Below are 20217 nucleotides of genomic sequence, written 5' to 3'. Positions count from 1 at the left end.
ATGGGACACTCGGGTTATTTTGCGTAGCCCATGTGTTGTTGTTTTTGTAGAAAACCTATCACACATTGTGTTTGCATTTATTTATTTATTAATTCATTCAGTGGTGATTTTCATATTTGCTCTTTTTGCCAGCTGCCATTGACGGATTTATTTATTTCTGATAAATATCATCCAGGCCCAGTGTGCTGCTGGTATTTTTTTTAATTTCTAACTAAAACACATTCATGAATCTCAAATAACAGCGAGGCTTAAAATATGCTACACAACATGATTTCAATTTAGTTTCTATATAATTATGTATTTTTATTTTTATTTTAGGCCTGACGTCTAAATGATGTCACGTATTCAGCCAGTTGTTTTTATTTCAGTCTCTCCACAGTGACAGTGTGTGATCGCTGGGATTTAACGACGCCATAAAGCAGTAACAGTAACATGTGTGTGGCCGCATGAACCCAGCGGACTGTTAATTGGTAACAGTTCAGGCCTAAAACACTTAAAAGTGTGCGGCTCCAGCACACAGGGGCTCCGGAGGCTCCGCGGCTCCCCCGCTCACCGTGTTATCTCCGCGGAGGAGAAATGAATGCCAGGTGCTCCCTCGCTTGACAAGCCGGCCACAGGCCCACCCCAGCGGTGAGCTCCAGATAGGGAGTCCACGGGGGCTCACACACTGATTTTTTTTTTTTTTTTTTTACTACCTCCTTTTTTCCCTTAAGGGGCCATGATAGAGCACTCTGACCGCCCGACCCTAATGGATCACTGACTCGTGAAGCTTCTTCCGAGCTTTCTTTCCTTCTTTATCTCGCACCAGCATCTTTTGTCCAAGCCCGAGTGTTTTCGTTTAATTGTTTATCTTTTCATGATTTTTTTTTTCAAGGCGCACCATTTTAATTAAACAGAATAGGAATGAAGAAAAAAAAAAAAACTCAGCCAAACACATTAAATCTACTCAGACAAAAAAAAAAATCCATCTTTTAAAACAATAAATAACAGATTCAGTCCCATGATGACATTCACCGTCAATACGTTATTTATCAGTCAGCTTTAAACCTCTTGATAATGTGCAGTAATATTCATTAGTTTATTAGATTTGACTTGTTTATTAAAGTCCAGTGTGATGCGGGGACAGGCCGACATTCAGCAATGATCGCTGCCGCAGACAGACTCCTCTGGCTGGAGGATGAGTGAGGTAACAGCCGAGCAGACTGAATACAGTAGATCACATGTGGGAGGCAGAGGTTGACAGAAATAGGCTACCTACATCAGTCATAAGGAAAACGTAACACAGGCCGCATTTACTGCCGCGTAGTGCACAACAGCACGTCACGTCCAGATCGAATAACACCTGACACGATGGGGTAGTGCTTTATTGCAAAAAACAAATAATGAATAAACATGAAAACACTGCAGATAATAACTTTGAAAATAATTATGAAAGGGGATTTTATTTATAAAAGGAAAAGCATAATATTGCTCTCACACATTATTTAACTGATGAGATAATTAGTAAATTACATAATAGGAAATAAACAATGCTACAACTACTATCACTATCAACAGTAAGAGTAGATAGGCTACTGCCACTACTCATAATTATTATCATTATATATTATTATTATTATTAATAATAATAACTATAACACTAGCTCATAATAAGAATACTGAGCATAATAATAACAATAATAATAATAGTATGGGAAAGTGTGGCACAATGCACTGTTAAGTTTAGGATAGAAAACATTACAACCCATTAATGTTTTCAATCCTAATCTTGTGCCTTGTTAAAAAAAGGAGTTGTTTTGTTTGTTAGTCCCTATACTAAAAAAAACTGCCCCTTTTTTACTATCTACTTACTTAACTGCTTTTACCATAAACAATGACAATAATGGTTAATGAAGGTAACATTTCTATTTTCTATAACTATTAATACAAGAGTGGGACCACAGTTTGCCCTCCTCGTGCCCCCACCACCAGAGCATCTGCAGGCTGTGCACTGGGCTCAGAGGGGAGGGGGAGGGTAAGGAGGGGGGTGAGGGTGAGGAAAGAAAAGCAGTGGTTTCTATTCATGTCATGGCGCCTTTCATTGAAGGAAGATGGATTTATCGCTCTCATTTCTTTATTCTGCCTCTCCTAACCTTTCAGGTCAGATTGCAGGGGACCGTTGGAGAGACACCGTCACGTGACCCCCGGTACCAAATGGTCTTCCGGCAGTGGTTTTCAACAAGGACCGGAGCACCAGCAGACGCCGCCACTTCTCTCAGAAATGCAGAAGACCACGTACTACGACAACTCCTCGACGCTCTTCGGTGGCTACTCGTCCTACCAGGTGCAGGGGGCGGCAGCGGCGGCAGCAGCAGCCGCCAACGGCTTTGGGGGCTATGATGCCCCGGTCCCAGTGTCCCACCACCAGCCGGCCTTCCAGTCGGCGACCCATCTGGATGTGGATTCGTACCAGCGCTCTGCCTGCTCTTTACAGTCGCTGGGCAGTAACAGTGGCCACCAGCAGCAGCAGCAGCTAGCCAAGACCAAGGAGCTGAATGGCAGCTGCATGAGGCCCAGCCTGCCACCTGAGCACCACCCTGGCTCCCAAGTGTCCCCTCCACTACCCCCCAACCCCAACAACGGTAATACAGGGGCTCAGCAGCCGGGGGGCAGCAATGGGGCCTCCTCAGCCTCCAAATCAGCCCCCAATAAGTCCTCTAATTCCTCCTCCTCAACATCCTCCTCCTCCTCTTCACTGCCCCCGAACCCAACCATGGCCAAGCACATCTTTCCCTGGATGAAAGAAAGCCGCCAGGCGACCAAGCAGAAAAACGGTTCACCCAGCAACAACTCTGGCAACGGTGTGTTAGATTACACTTATCTCTGTCTTTCTGTCTGTCTTTGCTTTGATACCCCCCCCCACACACATATACAGACTATACCACAGCAACAACATGGCTTAGCACAACAATTACTCCCTCTAAACCAGTCTGCTCTCTCTCTCTCTCTCTCTCTCTCATGGCTCCTTCTCTCAGCTCTTTCTGTCCTCAATCTATTTCTTTCCTCCTTCATTTTCCTTCCTCATTAGCGTCGTTGTACCTATTATCCCGCCTTCTCCTTCCCACCGCCACATCCCTCTTTCCTCACCTCTCTTATCAACATCCTCTTTCAAGGCCCAAATCCCAAGAGGATTGAAAAAAGGTTTCTCAGACTATTATGGCAAAATAGGTTTCCACAGGCTCTGGATTGGGTTGGGAAATGAACACAGGCAAATAGTCTAGCTGGTTATTATGTGTCTGTGGCTAATGGGTTGTTTCCTCTGGTCTAATTTTACCAATTGCTTTTTAAAAATAACTAATGTTAGTAATGGGCATGATTCACTTAAGCATTTATACATCTCCCCAAGAAACCATGTTTACGTAGAAGCTGAAAAGCATGAGCCAAAAAGTACACATTTGAGTCATTTCACTCTTTTGAGTTACTTAAGTTACTTACGTTGTAGGGTGACTTTAAAATTCATTGCTATGCATTGCTAGTAGTAAAATAGGTCAAAGGGCAGATGCATGGCAATCTGACAAAAACTTCTGAAAACACAGTAAATAAGTGAAAGGCAGGAAGAAAATGTATATTGTAAATGACAAACAGAAAACATAAATAATTTGCAGGCAAAGCATTTCATGAGTTAGATGAATCAAACTTGTCCCCTGGAAATTCCAGTTATATGCAACTAATTTGCAACAGCAATTCCATTGAAAAGGAAATTCATTTGTGATTTCTTTAAACCCGATTTGTGAATTCACAAAACAGTTTCATACCAAACAAATCATTTAAATGATAAAAGGCAACATTTAATTTTCCACCATAGCTTATCTTGAATGTCAGGTGATATCAGTACCACCTGTGTTGACATTTGTATATCATGGTATGGTTCTGTTTAGACCCTCACAACTTGGTTAGAGTTAGACAAAGATCATGGTGTTGTTTCACGCTGGCTTCAGACACAGCTCTAGATTTGACCAAAACCACCAGTGTTTCCCTTAACTTAGCCCTTTGATGCCTAAAGTGTGGATGTGAATCTCTTGCCAGGGCTCTGCCTTGTTTTCACCTCCTGGTGAGTCTGCGGCCATTAATAAATGACGCTCTTTATTCATTCAAAAAGAAAAAAACCTAGTGTTCATTTAGAAAAAAAACATTGCTTCCAGTACTCCAGCCAGCGGTTACACTGTCACCACAATGTAACTGAGAAAACAATTGAGTAGTAGTACAAGATGTTGATGAATACAACTAGTATGTCTTTGTTAAGTGTAGAGATGGAGTCAGGAGGTTGTTAGCTTAGCACAAAGACGCAGAACAAGCAGGAGGAAACAGCTAGCCAGCACGCTATCTGAAGTAAAAAAAAAAAAAACCTAACAGCACATTTAAAGTTTTACGAAAAAGCAATGAATGACCTTGTTGTTTAAACTTTACACATGCACAAATGTACAAACAACTATTTGTGGCTTGTGGTTAGATTTTAAAACTACTCCCTGGTCAACAGCAGCCAAGTGAAGTTACTTCCTCAGGCCTCGCTGTACCAAAAGCCTGTGTTCACAGACCATATCTGGCAAGATTAGAAATAGTTTCAAGTAGGGACAACACGAAGAGCCAATGATAATGAGAATAGCGCCGCGCTGAAACCAATCATGTTGCTGGAATGTAGTTACAGCCATGTCAGGTTAGTTTGATGCACACAGTGTAGGAGTAGCAGCCGGCAGCAGCACACCTGCTAATGTTTGGGCTACTGCAGCCGTGCACACCAGTACGTCAGGAGTGGGAGCGGGATAAAGGAGAAAATAATGACGGAAAAAGTTAACGAAAACTCAAGCGACAGCCTTATAGAAGAAGACACACCAACGGACACAGCCCAAGGTTTAAAATACGAGGACATTGTTGAAAAGAAGGGTCGGAGGAATTTGGTTGTGTGGAAATATTGTGGCTATTTAAAGTCGGACAAGATGCAGAGTAGTAGTAGTTGCAAATTGTGTCGAAAGCATGTTAATTTGATCAATTAATCTTAATTAATTTGATTTATATCTTGATTTTTATCAATATTGACTGGTATGAAAAAGATATTGTGATAAGATTTTTTCCATATCGCCCAGCCCTGTTGTTTAAAGGCATAAAAAGAAAAAAAGTTTTATGTTTAATAACTGAAACAAGATAATCACATGATGAGTTCAGCAAGGAAAAAGATTGCTTTAAAGCTTATACATCGACAAATCTTCAGTAAATGGTACTAAACTCGATAGAGACACTCCCATGTCCTTCTGTCTATAAGCTGGTTGTGTCATCAGTGACAAGTGAGCAGTTGATTACAGTAGCAGGACTGTCAGTCATAGGACAGTCTGGCTAACCAGCTGCCACGAGCCTGCAGCCAATAGCCTGTATGCCCTCCTTCATTCATTTACATACAACTCTCTCCACCCTCTGGTTATTATATGCCTTCCATCGCTCTTCTTCCTCCCCTCTGTGGCCTCCTCCTCTCCTTTTCGCGCCTCCTCAGAAAGCCCCTGCAAGAAATGAGGATATTAACAGGATGAATTTAAACGTCATGTACAATAGAGCAGATTTTTAAAGAGAGGCGAGTATGACAAGCAGTCGTTTGAAATGATAGATTCGAATCAAATCTGCATGTGTAATAAAAGATGGCGAGGCAGACAGATGTAATGTTGTTTGAATTGATAGTTATCAGTGAGAAGAAAATGAGTGAATAAGAGTCTTCAAAAGTCTTTCAGTTGACTGGATGGAGTGAGAAGAGATTAGACTGTTTATTGATGAGGATTTCAAACAGTCATTAAGAGACAGATGACACGATGGTGACCTCTCTCATCTTTCTCTCTCTGTCCATAGAAATAAACACTGGAGTCAACTGTTAATACTGCTGAGGGACGGATAGAATTATAGACAGATAGGATCTCTGTGCTTATTTTGAGCTGCTCTGCATCAGCTATTAATAGTGTAAACACATGGCAAGCATGCACTGGCCTCCTGCGGATAGCTCTTTCATTATTATTACACTGTTACGATGCCTGTAAACACTGCGTTTAGAGAGATCTATTTAGAAAAGAAAACAAAGTGTAGAGAGCAACTTCAACTGCCAAGATTCTTTTCACTTTTTGTGCAAAAGAAGAACTATCGCAGGGCATCCACAAGGTCTTAAAGTGTATACAATGCGATAATCTTATGTACTAGGTCTGAAATACGTTTAGGATCATTCATATCTGACGTACTTGACATAGGTGGAGTTTATGTTTGTGTTTAAACCGTATTAGAGAGGTGTTGATTCAATTGTATGATCATTTTGAAGGCCGTTGTTAGCATTGTGTTGACAGGTGCTTTGTGCACTTACTCCAGTTAAACGTGTCCTGTAATTCAGTGAATTCAGGTAACTGATCATTCAGAGCCCTATCCACTTCAATACATCGTGTAAAGCATAATGTGATGTCTTCAGCAGCTGAAATTGAGATCGAAAGGTCAGTTTACTTATTACAAAATAATACGCTTTCTGTCAATATTAACGTATATTTTTCTTATTTCCAAAACAAACATATATTTATCTCATGCTAGGAGTGAATTACAATCAGCCAGTAGGTCCCACTGGTGTCCAAAACCCAAAGCTCATGAAACCCACAAGCAGCAGTTGAATCAAATCAAGTCAAATCTATTTTATAAAATAACAAGATGTGCAACAGGAGCTTTTTCACACCACCATCCTCATCAGTGGATATTTGCAGACAAACTGCTGAGTGCAGGTCAGCTCCACGTCTTGCTCGTGGTCTTTGTGTTGCAGCTGCTGTTGCTGTTCGGGGGGTTTGTTTTTCCAGGCGAGATCCAATTTAGCCGCCCTCGGCCAGCGCCAGGGCCGTGGTCTCTTAATAACTGACACTGTTATGAAGTGTTGACAACTAATATCAAGGGATAATTCAGCCGGCCTGTCCAGACCCCCCCCAGCTTTATTAAGAACCTGAATGCTTTCAATTTTCTCCAGCATGCAGGCAGACTGTTTGATTCTCTCTGCTTTTCTAGCTCTCTCAATTTGATATTTCATCATCATTTTACCTGCTTTTCACTCTATCCCTTTTTTGAAAAATATCTCCTATACATTCACCCTGTAAATATATATATTTTTTGGATGGGGTTTGCTAGTTCTTCTTACTTATTTCTTTATTGACTGTCCATTTTTCCATGTCATAACATTTAAATGTGTTCTCTTCTGTCCTCAGCATCAGGAGGAGCTGAAAGTGGAAGCAGCGGTGAGAAGAGTCCTACCAGCGGGTCGTCAGCGTCATCTAAGCGGGCTCGTACGGCGTACACCAGCGCCCAGCTGGTTGAGCTGGAGAAGGAGTTTCACTTCAACCGCTACCTGTGCCGGCCACGGCGCGTGGAGATGGCCAACCTGCTCAACCTCTCTGAACGCCAGATCAAGATCTGGTTCCAGAACCGACGCATGAAGTATAAGAAGGACCAGAAGTCCAAGGGCCTGAGCTCCAGCTCTGGTGGACCCTCACCCACCGGCTCCCCGCCCCTGACCATGCAGTCTTCCGCCAGCTTCCTCAATTCAATACACCCCATGGGTGGGGGAGGGGGGTCAGGCTATGATGCCCCATCTCCACCATCTTTTGGCAAGCCCCACCAGGGAGTGTCTTACTCCATGTCCACTGCCTACTCCAACGTCCCCATGAAGGGCTGCCCCTCCCAGCAGAAGTACGGCGCCCCAGACCCAGACTATGGTGACCCCCATCCCCACCACAGCCTAGTGCAGGCCACCAATGCAGGCTATGGGACTCCCACCAACATGCAGGCCAGTCCAGTCTATGTGGGGGGTGGCAGCTATGTGGAACCCATGCCTGGCTCGGGGCCCTCCATTTATGGGCTAAACCACCTAGGCCCCACACCACCCCACCATCAAACAATGGACTACAATGGCGGAGGGGCTATGTCAGCCGCCAACCAGCACCACGTGGGTGGGGGGCCCCCCCCGGGTACCTGTGACCCACCCACACACCCCACATACACTGAGCTGTCAGCGCACCACACCTCGACTCAGGGCAGAATCCAGGAAGCACCCAAGCTCACTCACCTGTAGCAGGTTTGGAAAAAAATGACAACGTAGGAAATAGTGAAGTTGACACAGATCAAGTAACACGACGCGACTCACTAACAGACTAACTAACATGTGGGGACTGTACTGCTGCCATGGGACGACAGGGGAGACAAAACAAGACAGACTGAAGACATCCCGTGGTTTGTCCTGTGCTCTACAGTCAGAAAGGGGGACAATAAACCCCACCCTGTATCCACTGCCTTCATAAAGAGCCCCATCAAGTCCGATCAGGGCCAGGGCTTTCGCTGTTTCCTTCAAAGTGCAGACAATTTAATTGCAGTAATTTTACCCAAACCATAAACTATTCATGCTGACACAAATTTGCTCTAAATGAGGAATAGCACATTTCATTTATTAGAGGACGTTGTCTGTGATTTAAATTCTTCATTTCAGATCCGTTGATTCCTTTGTTACCAATCCTCACATGAACCCTTTTATAGAAATATTGTCCCTACTCCGAGTGTGTGACTTGTGAATCACTCTGTAGGCAGGGGAGAGAAGGTGCACAGTCACTTGTTCCCAGTGCTCCCCTGAGAACAGTAAAGCTCCTCTTGTGGCACTAGTGCAGAGGCATCACCGACAGCATGATTCTAATAATACGACTGCACAGTCAGTCTGAAAACTCCCAATATTAACTATGGAATATTCTAAAAAGCTTTTCGTGAAAATATTATTCAAATAACATCTAAATTAGAGTACTTTACTGTGTTATGTTTTATATTTACATTACTAGGGAAAATATTGGAAACTTAATTATCTACTAGTGATAAACCCCATCCTCCATGGATATCTAATACATTACTGGACTTTACCGGACAATTGTTGCAGTTCAGCTATAGCATTGAGTAAAAAAAAGCCCATAATGGCTGTGTTAGAGCTATACGTGGTGTAAAATTATACATTGATAATAAAATCTCCCCCCTAAGACACACATACACAAACAGCTCTCCCGCCTGGTAAATGAAATAGTTGAGATTTTAATGGGCAGTTAACGAGGTGGTTAGATTTATGGCGCTGAGCTCTCTCCCCCCCAGGCAACACATGTTGTTGTCAGCCGAGCTGAGCTATGTGGAGGGCCCTGCCTCTCCATCAGCCGCAGAGGAAGAGCAGAAATATGTATGTCTGAAGCTGGTCTTCTTCTGGCTCATCCCCCCCCCCGCCCCCCCACCAGATTCCACAGAGCACATAAAACCACTGGATGGTCCTCCCTTCACTGTCTCTTTTTGTCTCACCCGTCGTACCTGTTTCTGTCAGACAAGACTCAATCACAAGTAACCCACTGTCTCCTGTCTGTAGCAGCAGCACATGGCTTCTGAAGGAGGCAGAAAATAGCCCCCCCATACACACACACACACACACACACACACACACACACACACACACACACACAGCCTCACACATCCATCACCGCACATGCACTCACCACCACCTCCATCACTCTTAACAGGGTTTATGAAGCTACAAGCTCAAAGGCTAAGCTAGCTCCCATAGAGACATATGTGGGTCAAGCTATGTTGGCTAATCACACGTTCGCACATGCACACGTAGCAGTGCTAAGCTAGCTTCCTTTCATTGACACACACAGCCAGGTTTGCCAGCTGTTGACATCTTCAAACAAACACACAAGAGGACATGGAAGAGACATTTTTAAATGTTCTTATTTTAGCACATGAGTGACACAGGGTAACTAATAAGAGTGGAGAACACTATTTATTTATGTTGGGGTAAGTCATTGCCCTCCTCTCTCTCTCTCTCTCTCTCTCTCTCTCTCGCTCTCTCTCGCTCTCTCTCTCTCTCTCTCTCTGGAAGGGTTCAATGACATTAGCGCCACACCATTGCGCAAAAGTCCACATTTTGTATTGTTTTTTTTGTTCTGTTCTCACATATCTTTCACTTTTAACGTGGATACAGGGTATATATTTGAACAAAAATGCATGTCCCAGGAATATGAGATGGTGTGTATCACACATTTTTAAAAACAACTGGTTTCGTTGGTCTGAATGGTCAGTGAGTGCAGTTTGGGGCAGCACACACTACAGCCCTGTGCAAAACAATTAGTAACAAGCTGCAGTGCACTCACTGATGTTCACAAAGTAAACTAGTGGTTTTTAATATGCAGATTCGTACACATGCTTTTCACATCGGGGCATTATTGTTGCACTTAGAGTTTACATTTTGATGGGTAAAGGTAAAAAGAAAAATAATAAAATCTTATTTTGAAGACGGAAGGCCCTCCAATCAAAGCGTCTTTCGCCAATGTGTGTTCAAGTGAACATTCATATCTAAATATTTATTTGTTATAGCCCGTTTAAAAAGACTTTCTGTTTTGTATTATTATTTATCCTTCATGTATTTATATCGAGAAAAAATACTGTACTTTTTTAGTATTTACCTGTTATGAAAGAAAAAAAAAAAACAACGTTGTTTCTTGTCCATTGTACTGAAGTTAAATTTTTTAGTTCTTGTATTTTAGAAGAAAATAAGTAGTTTTTATGTTCCTATAATGACCCTTGTACATAAATGTCTTGGCTTGTACAAGGAAAAGGTAAGGATGGGGATTGGTGACCCACCCTTGCATAGTCAGAAAAGTTAGACAAACTATTAGCTGGAAAAAAAGTCTTTTTGGAGAAAAAAACAAACTTCTTTCTTTGTCATTTGTAGCTCGCTTTTCTTTCACTGTTGAGAGAGTTGTCTGTCGAGCAATTCTTTAATAAAAGGTTATGTTATTCAGAGCTATCGTCAGTTTTATTCAGACTCTCAGGACTCACGGTCTTTCAGGTATCGAAGGTCATTACCCACAAGAGCATCCTGCCTGACAAAGCAGGTCCTCATAGGCAGCGTCACTGTCAGGTGAAAGTCTGCTAACACCAGTCGTATTGATTGTCATGGCAACAAACCACCACTCTTTTTCACTGCTGGGTTTTGCTTGGCTTCCAGCTGTGCCAAAAAAGATGGGTGCACGCCAGGTTTACAACTCAAACCTTCACGCTGATGCATGTTCTGGTTGATTATCCTCTTTTTTGAAGGTGACATATTCCCTACTAACCTTTAAACATCAGCTGGTTAAGAACACAACAAAGACTTTGCTGTTACTATATTGTATCTAAATCTTTTGTGCAAATGATTTGTCTGATTCATGATGTGTATTGTTTACAGTGCCTCACATATAATTGACCATTGAGTGATGGTGAGTGAGGCAACAAAATGCTTAAGATCTGGTGTTGGTGTGACCTCTTTTATACAGCAGCCCCTGGTTCAGGGATGACGTGACACTGATGTCAGTATCAGGCCAAAGGATCAGCATCACTGTCACAAATCACTCCCAATTATTATTATTGTATAAAAAACTAGACATATTTAACCATTAGGAAAACTTTCAATCTGCCCTTGTCTCCTGTGGCTTTACAAAGGTTTCTTGCAGGATGCTTGGCAAACATAGCAATCATACTTTACAATGCTGCTGTTTAGCTGCTGGTTAGAGCCAAGACTCCACAAAAATGAGGAGGGTTGCAGACTGAGGAGGAAAAGTTGGTTTGTTAACTGATAAATCATTGTTCAAAGTCTGTTCTCACGATTTGTTCAGGCGCTGAACGAATCGTATAAGTCTATAAATTAAATTATGGGGAAATTAATGTAGGCAGAGTGATTTATTGTGAAAAAAACTGATCTGGGCTACTTTGAACTCCCTTAAACATGCAACCGATGCTGCTGAAGTGTCCTTGTGCAAACCACTGAAACCCGACCTGACCTCTAAACTTGGACGTATTTGCATGAGAAAAATTTGTTTCTCTGCTTGAACATTCCTCATGTTTTCCCTCAAGATTCACAGTTGTGTTTTTTTATAGAGCTACTTCTGTGGAGTAGTCTGACATCTCCTTGGCTCTATTCTGAAAATGGTGAGCAAGACCTTGAAGTCTGTGTTGAAGCTTTAGGAAAAAAAACATTAGCAGGCGGCCCCTTGTGTAAATATTTAGTAATCAGATTTAGTGATCGATTCATGGCCCCAAAACTCTTGGACAGTCCAGTGGACGATGAGTGTATGGAGGTCAGCCATGTCTCTGCTGACAGATTTTATGTACTAGTCTCTGTGCATGCAAACACCACCACTGTGCACCTACACTGTTCTGCTAATGAATCAACTCAACCATTTGAATGTGTCTCTTTATCACTGCACTGTTCGGCTCCCTGGGTGGATTTTTTTTACTTTTAATGTACAAAAAAGCTCATTTTCATTGTTGGGTAGTAAAATAGTTTCACTTGGAGACACAAGATGAGTCCCCTGTGACACAGACTGGGGTGTCACTGTATAAAGGGAAGCAGAAGCTGAGAACTTCTCCCTTTATCTCTTTGTCTCCATGTTTCTTACACACAGACACGTGATGATCCTCGTGCTTCCAGTTTGTCCTGTGTTAATGTTTATGACCAAAATATTGCCCTGAGGCCTGAGCCTTGGCCTGGTCACATGGTCTCTAACCCCACCCCACCTCTCTCTCTCTCTCTCTCTCTCTCTCTCTCTCTCTCTCTCTCTCTCTCTCTCTCTCTCTCTCTCCTGGGCCTGAGAGCAGCAGCTTAAAACTTGGAACATAAATCAGGCTCCCATAAATAATGGCCGCACTTCCCTTTACATCTCCGTTGGACTAACAGACAATAAAAACACCAATAAGCAGAGATTGGATCTAATTTATTGCCTCATAAAAGCAGACGTAGAGCTCGGCTCGACTGCAGCTGAAAACCGCTCAGCTCACACTGTGCAACACGCTCACACGCACGTACACAGCACTGCTGCACAGTGTAAACTCTACAGAATATAACAGAGCATTAATAAGGTGACGAGTGTGAGGCTGAAACCTGTTTAAATGGTCACATGTGATCTATATCTGTGCAGCGTGCAGCTGCTCTCAGCTTCCAAATCCTAATAATAATGATAATAATAATATAGTAACCTATAAGCTGGTGGAAGCAGTAGCTGTTTTTATAGGATGAAAACAAATTATTTCACTCCATAGACTAAACAGAATGGCGTCTACAATTAAATCGTTATTATATAACATCTGAAACTATTTCATTTAACAATTTATTTAGCTCGAAACCCGGCCCTGGATCAATCAAAATCAATTATTACTAATTCTTGTTATTAATTTAAATTAAAGTTTTTATTTAGATCTCAAGGGAAAATAAGAAAATAGACATTATCAGTAACGTAATGCCGAAGTGGAGACTGCACATATGGCTACAATAAAATAGAATATAAATAAATTAAATTACATTTAAAAAAGAAAATGGAATAAAATTGGATAATTCATACACAGTCCACATCTTCAGGAGTAATCCACACTCCCAGTGTAATGGTCGTCGTGCTGTCCACCTAAACTCCACATAAACCGGGAAGAATTTTACAATAAAAATGTCTTTAAAAATAAGTAAAAGAACCTGTAAGCAGAGCGGTGAGGAGTATTGAGCTCAGTCAACAGCTTGTTGTTTGGGCTTGTGTTTGCTGTGTGTGTGTGTGTGTGTTCATGCAGCCTCGGCCTACTCACTGCCTGCGCCTTTCTCTTTGCGCTCAATAGCCCCTCACTCCCACACACGTCCCCGCTTTCTCTGGCTCCCTCTCCCTTGTTTTGTCAGAGTCATCGGGTGAAGCCAAATGGCATGGGAAACAGAGTCGAGCTAAACAGCCTCTACCCAATTGGCTCCAGTTTCTGATTTTTTTTTTTTTTTTAATTCAAAAGCTAAAATGTTTCCTTGCGACGTTTCCATGTGCGTAAGAGCTGCGCGTAAAAAGCGTCGTGAAGATAACAAACCGTGGAGCTAGAGCAGAGAGGGTGAGACTGGAGCTTCCCTTGTTATTGAGGCAGAGAGCGGCCCACTGTCAGCCTCTTTGCAGCCACAGAAAGATTGATCACCGCACTTCTTTTTTCCCCACTCGGGCTTCCACGGGCCCTCCCCAAAATATCCTCTGCTAAACTCCCGAGGTCCTGATCTTTATTTTTTTTTAAAACCCTACATGTGCGTTGTGTAAAGTGTGAGGGCCGCGCACTGCTCACTTATCACTCACTGTTACGTTCACGTCCCTGCAGCCGTGTTATTACTACTGCTGTTATAGAGGAACATGTCTCCTCTCCTTCATGGTATCATGGAGCGACCTCGCTGTGAACCCTCTCTCTCTCTCTCCCTCTCCGCGTAAACACACCGTACATTTTTAACTCTCTCACACACACACACACACACGCACACAAACACAGACACACTCTGGTTGGGAGAGAGAAACATGCGAGCTTGCAAGAATAATATTGGAGTCTGCGTGCAGAGACTATTTTAGGTTGAGATTATATTTAGACAATATCTATAGGTTTCTGTCTTTCTTTGAACACACACGCACGCACGCTGCTCGAACGCCTATTTTAAAAGGTATAATGATTAAATACATAAAGAGACCTCGTTAAAATACAAAAAAATATACACTTACACTTGGGCTCTCTTCTCACCTCCTCTCAGATAAATCTAACCTTCTCTCTGTCTGATCTGGGTAAATCTCTCCATCCTCCTGTCCTCCTGAGCCACTGCGCCACCTAAAAGCCCCTCCGCATTTCTTTCTGTGTAAATTTGGGATTTTCAGCTTCTGTCACACTTTATAAGATTAATGAGCTGAGTGCTGTAAACACTGTTTTTTTTTTTGTTCGAGTCCAGAAGGAGCCATATTGCAAACAGAGCTGATTCGAGCTCCATTCGCCGAATGTTCACTGTCATTACATCACTCACAGGATCGAAGGAAAAACATACATTGTGGAGATGCTCTATTGTTTGTGGTACCGGGATGCGCCGCCGACCCGCCGCCCACACGGCGCACATGGCGACCGACCGCCTTCACTCTCCTCTTTTTTTTTTTTGGCCCTCCCCAGAATGTACCCCCCGTTAAGACAAAAGAATGGCAGCTATCATGTGGGAGCCCAGCGCCTGTCTCTGCCACAGCATTTGGTGGAAAAATAATAATGCTGCTTCCCACAGCCATCGCCGCCGCCAGGCCACGGCCACCGATTGGCTGCCTCGGCTCACATGACCAGGAATTGGCTGCAATTTCGTCCCATAGTTGTTCAGTTTAGCTTACCCAGGTCCCCATACGCTAGTAATATCACCAATATACACAATTATTATATAGCCACCGCATTTACGCCACTGCGGTCGGGAGCCTTCACGCTCGTGCGTTTTTTTTCATTTATTTTTATTTTTTAAGAAGCCATATTGTGTAGTGTGCGTGAGCGGCGTGCGTGTTTATGTGTCTTGTTGTGTTTTTTTTATTTTGGGGAAGGGATTGTTCGGGGGTCTCGTCGTTTGAGGGTGAAACCGGTTGGAGGGAGCTATGAATTTTGAATTCGAAAGGGAGATCGGTTTTATAAACAGCCAGCCATCCCTAGCAGAGTGCCTGACGTCCTTCCCCGCCGCCCTGGAGTCATTTCAAACTTCATCAATCAAGGACTCGACAGTAATTCCGCCTCCCTTCGAGCACACCATCCCCAGCCTCAGCCCCTGCACAGCCAGCCAGCCGAGACCGGCTGCGAGGAGCCAGCAGAACCGGAGAAGCTCTGCCACTAATGGCCTCCAGACGCACCACCGAGGCGCCCAGCAGCCCGGACCGCCGGGGCAGGCCCCCGGCCCGGTCACGGCGACCCCGGCCGGTCCGATGGCCCACGAGTTTCCCTGGATGAAGGAGAAGAAGTCGTCCAAGAAGTGCTCTAAGCCTGGGGGCAGTTCCGGCGGTGGCGGATCCATCATCCCCCCCGCCTCGTCCTCCCCGTCGCCGACCGCCTCCGGGTACCCATCGGCGGGCATCGAGTCACCCACAGGTCGGTATGCAGGGATGCGGGAGCCGGTGCATGCGTGTGTGAGGGGAGTGTGAGGGATGTGCAGCCTGTTTATTGTCTGTGTGCATCTTCATTTCACATCCACTTCACAAATAATTCGTTACATACAACAAGGAGATGACATTGCCTTTTTCCTCCGCTCTGTGTGTGTGTGTGTGTGTGCGTGTGCGGGTGCGGGTGTGCATTGTGCAGTGCTGTGATGCTGTGTCAACAGGGAAGCCATATCTAGACCCCTGCATTATGCTGCAGTGCTGTGCACACTCTCCCATCATGTATCTAAATATGCACACACTAACACCTTACACACTTTATCTGTGTCACTGAGTGTGTAGCAGCTTCACACTGAGAGCCAACCTCCCACACCAGCATCCTCTCATTTCTCCATCCTCTGGAGCTTCAACTTCCAAAATGTATCCTGACTATATACAGAATCATGCACGGTGAGAGGGTTTCTTTTCTTCATCCAGCCTGCACATGGAAGCTGCTGATGTTTGTGTGTGTGTGTGTGTGTGTGTGTGTTCCTGTGATTTCACATCAGCAGCAGCAGCGCCCTCACATTATATATTCATAGCACAACTGAGATGGTAGCCATATTGGATTGAGGAAGGAAATATAATGGCGAAGCTATGTTGAGGGTGGGGGGTTGGGGGTATGAGCTGCAGCCTCACAACAGACACACTGCACACAATCTGATTTTACAGGGGATTGGGCCATTTCTGTATTTTACATGTTTGCCTTGGCCACACACACACACTTACACACACCTACACACACTTACACACACTCACACAAACTCACACCTCCCATATGTATTTTTAAATGAAAACTCTTGTTTCCTTTTCTTCCTCTCTGGCCCAATTTCCTGCCTTTTCTGCTCTCATTCATAAAGTCACTCATGCTCTTGGTTGCGTTTCTGACAGATAGCGCCACATTCGTTCCACGTCGATATTCCCCACATTTCCCTGCACATTTCCTCCCTGCAGCATGATGTATTTATTTTGCTCTCTCTCGCCTTCCTCTGATCACACGCTGCAGAATCTCAGAGAGAGGCTCTGTGCTCTTTACCGAGGAGAAAACCCCACTTTGAATTTATGATCATCTGTCTTTATTTGCGCTTTGTTTTTGGGGGGTTTCGCTCTTTCTGTTTTACCAGCACCAAATTGGTCTCATCTAATAGTTTGGTTGCCAGTGTAATTGGAAGGAGTATTTTTTTATGAGATTTGTGTGCGTGTGTTTGTGTGTGTGTGTGTGTGTGTGTTTTTTTTATTACTGTTTTATTACAGAGAGCAGAGCCGAGGGGATTTCTGCTTGATGCCGAAGCAGCTTATTTCTTGGCTCCAAATCTAAGACGCAATAAAACTGTAGAGGTTTTACGGGCTTTTCATGAAGTAGATTACAATTTGAAGTTAAAAGGAAATAACACTAAAATAAAAAATGAGCGTAGTTTAAGATTTTCGCACAATAAATCCCCCCCTCGCGTAATTTTTTTCCTCTGTCTCCTTTTATTTGTCTTTCTCCCTGCAGACCCGAGCCAGGCGGGTCTGGATGGTGGAGGAGCCGGGTCCCGACGGCTGCGCACCGCGTACACCAACACGCAGCTGCTGGAGCTGGAGAAGGAGTTCCACTTCAACAAGTACCTGTGTCGGCCCAGGAGGGTGGAGATCGCGGCCCTTTTGGATCTGACCGAGCGGCAGGTCAAAGTTTGGTTCCAGAACCGGCGCATGAAACACAAGCGCCAAACGACGCACCACAGAGACGGCGGTGGAGGCCACGAATCCAGCGACCCGGGCGGGTTCGAGCCGCTGGAAGGCGCCGATGCCTCCTCTCCGTACTCGAGCCAGCCGCTGGAGGCATCTGGTACGGGGGAGGCTACACTGGAGGGCGAGAGGGTCAGCGGCGATCCATCTTCGGCCGCCGCCTACGCTAGTGACAGCGCGGACAATGCACAGCCCACACCGGGGGAAGGAGGCCGTTCGAGCCGCCCCGAACGCCCACCGCTGCCCGGGGAATCGGGCTCCTCCGAGGTCGCCGCAGCTCACCATTCCCCGCCGCCGTTCCCCACCACGAACTCCGCCGACCACCCGGGCCTGGCGGTGGAGCTGAGCGAGGCCGGGCCCGCAGCGGCAGCAGCAGCAGCCGGGGCCGCGTCCGACTCGTCTTTCTCCGAGCAGCGGCACATCTCCATCACCTCCTCCTCCGGCTCCTCTGCTGCCTCCGCCGCCTCCTTATCATCCGCGCTCCCCGACCTCGCCTTCTTCGCCGGGGACCCGTGCCTGTCGCCCAGCCTGCAGAGCTCCCTGGACAGCCCGGTGGATTTCTCCGAGGAGGACTTCGACCTGTTCACGAGCACACTGTGCACCATAGACCTGCAGCACCTCAACTTCTGAGAGCGGCTGCAACACCGAACAATTCAAACTCTAGAAATAACAAGAACGAATTAAAGCGAGGACTGGACGGTCCGGCCTGCGGAGGACGCAGCACTCGACGAGGACTCTGTTGTTTAAAAAGATCAAAGCTTCTCGGCCACATTCCTGAAACATTTCTGAATGAAAATTATGTTGGTTTTAAAATATACTTTTTCTTCTTCTTGCTGGTTTAATTTTGCGGATATAATGTAGTTTAAGAGAGACACGGTTATTTTTTATTTATTTTAAAGATCGAAGGGAAATATTTTTTTTTCTACAATCCAAACCTTGTGGATTTCTTTTCTCCCTGTTGTCCGAATGTCAGGTATTTATTGCCTTTCTTGATTTTGGTTGAAATGAGTGAACACTTCTCGGTGTGTGTGGATTTATTTCCCTTTTGTTCTGGTGCAGCTTCATGGATCTTTACTAACTTCTCAGGAACTGTTCACGGAGCCTAGGTGCAGAAAGCTGGACTGCTTTTAGAAAACTGAAGAATGAATTCACTCTCTCTCTCTCTGAACGAGACGAGGCGAGAGGGAAGCCCTGCTGATGACCCGACTTTTAGACCCTAGTTTATTTATTCAGATTCTTTAATAGTGAAAATCCAAATTATTTATTGTATATATATTTTCATAGTGGAATAATAATAATAATAAAACATACAAACATTTACGACGTGGCCCATGTTGTTTTGTTTTTATACCTTATGACTTATATGCTATGTATTTTAAATAATTAATGTTATGATAATTATGTCCAGACAGGGCAGTGAATATTTTTATACTTGCAGTATTTATATTTTACTTTAAAATAAATAACTCATGTTTTGTATAATACAGTATATTGTATTGTATAATTCCACTACACATCAGCAGTGGTGGAAGTAGTGTTTTTTTGATATTCTTTAATTGTGAAAATTCAATACCAGCATGTGTGTGTGTGTGTGTGTGTGTGTGTGTGTGTGTGTGTGTGTGTGTGTGTGTGTGTGTTTGTGTGTATATATATATATATATATATATATATATATATATATATATATATATATATATATATATATATATATATATATATATATATATAAGATTTGTATATAAATATGTATATATATTTATATATATATGTGTGTGTGTGTGTATGTGTGTACACACTGTGTGTGTATATATATATATATATAGTGCAGATTTCAGTTTTGATTTTGGGCTGTATATAGTTTATACTATACACTTTACACTACACACTATACAACATTAACATGTAGCTTGCTGAAGTGTATGGCACAACTCATGAGTGTTAACTTGGAGATAACTCTGAGAAACAGTGGGCATGATAAAAAGAGGGAACCAGTCTAAGGCCAAAGCCTCTAAGTGTTTTTCTCTGTCACATGTTAGCTTAGCATGTTTAGCCCTCTCCCTCTGAAGGGAGGCTAATGCTTAGCATGGCATGGACATCCACCAGCAAGTAGCCTTTTAACTGAGTTTATTACAGTGTAACATATCATCTGTTGATTGGACGTGAGCATGGGGTTAGACTGTAGCTGAGGATTGCTAGTTCTCTCCCATTGTTATAGGCCAGTGTGGTGAATGTGTAACCGTGGGTTAGTGTGGCTACAGCTCCCTGCCTGAAGTGTGAGTTGATATGGAGCTAACTAGCTGCACCTCCTCCCACTGAGTCAAAATGGCGCTGGAGACAAAGCAGGATGTGAACAATGAGCAGTGGCAGCCATTACAGGATGACTGGCTCACTGTGACAGGACTAGAGTGTGTGTGTGTGTGTGTGTGTGTGTGTGTGTGTGTGTGTGTGTGTGTGTGTGTGTGTGTGTGTGTGTGTGTGT

General features: G+C 44.0%; 2 protein-coding genes across 15 annotated transcripts in view; both read left to right on the top strand.

Annotated features, from left to right (window-relative positions):
• The window catches only part of hoxb3a (homeobox B3a), a 103922-nt gene that overhangs the window by 78068 nt on the left and 5637 nt on the right, over positions 1-20217 (top strand). For 12 of the 13 annotated variants that reach the window (XR_004614773.1, XR_004614774.1, XR_004614780.1 and 9 more), the window contains 3 exons: positions 2140-2840; positions 7242-8401; positions 13129-13143. Coding sequence is in view for 1 of the 13 variants with exons in the window: in XM_034594317.1 (XP_034450208.1) it covers positions 2261-2840; positions 7242-8104 (1443 nt within the window). In the remaining 12 variants the exon portion in view is untranslated. Of the gene's footprint in view, positions 1-2139; positions 2841-7241; positions 10855-13128; positions 13144-20217 lie in introns of those variants that run through there. The other variant, XM_034594317.1, reaches the window with a different exon arrangement.
• Positions 14820-19058, top strand: hoxb2a (homeobox B2a). Of its 2 annotated transcripts, XM_034594329.1 has the most exons (3): positions 14828-15963; positions 17506-18184; positions 18215-19058. In XM_034594329.1, the coding sequence occupies exons 1-3, from the start codon at positions 15480-15482 to the stop codon at positions 18366-18368; spliced, it is 1317 nt and encodes a 438-aa protein (XP_034450220.1). In that variant the 5' UTR covers positions 14828-15479; the 3' UTR covers positions 18369-19058. The 2 variants fall into 2 exon arrangements, with proteins under 2 accessions (XP_034450219.1, XP_034450220.1); XM_034594328.1 differs by having other exon boundaries at positions 14820-15963; positions 17506-19058.

This window comes from Hippoglossus hippoglossus, chromosome 8, assembly GCF_009819705.1.
Source record: "Hippoglossus hippoglossus isolate fHipHip1 chromosome 8, fHipHip1.pri, whole genome shotgun sequence".
Classification (NCBI taxonomy): Eukaryota; Metazoa; Chordata; class Actinopteri; order Pleuronectiformes; family Pleuronectidae; genus Hippoglossus; species Hippoglossus hippoglossus.
This window is presented reverse-complemented; position numbering and strand designations above follow the sequence as displayed.

What these genes read in the sequence shown, in the direction of transcription:
- hoxb2a (XM_034594328.1), top strand. Translation starts at nt 15,480, where the DNA reads ATGAATTTTGAATTCGAAAGGGAGATCGGTTTTATAAACAGCCAGCCA. An exon ending in GGGCATCGAGTCACCCACAG is followed by an intron (nt 15,964 to 17,505) that starts GTCGGTATGCAG and finishes TTCTCCCTGCAG; the next exon opens with ACCCGAGCCAGGCGGGTCTG.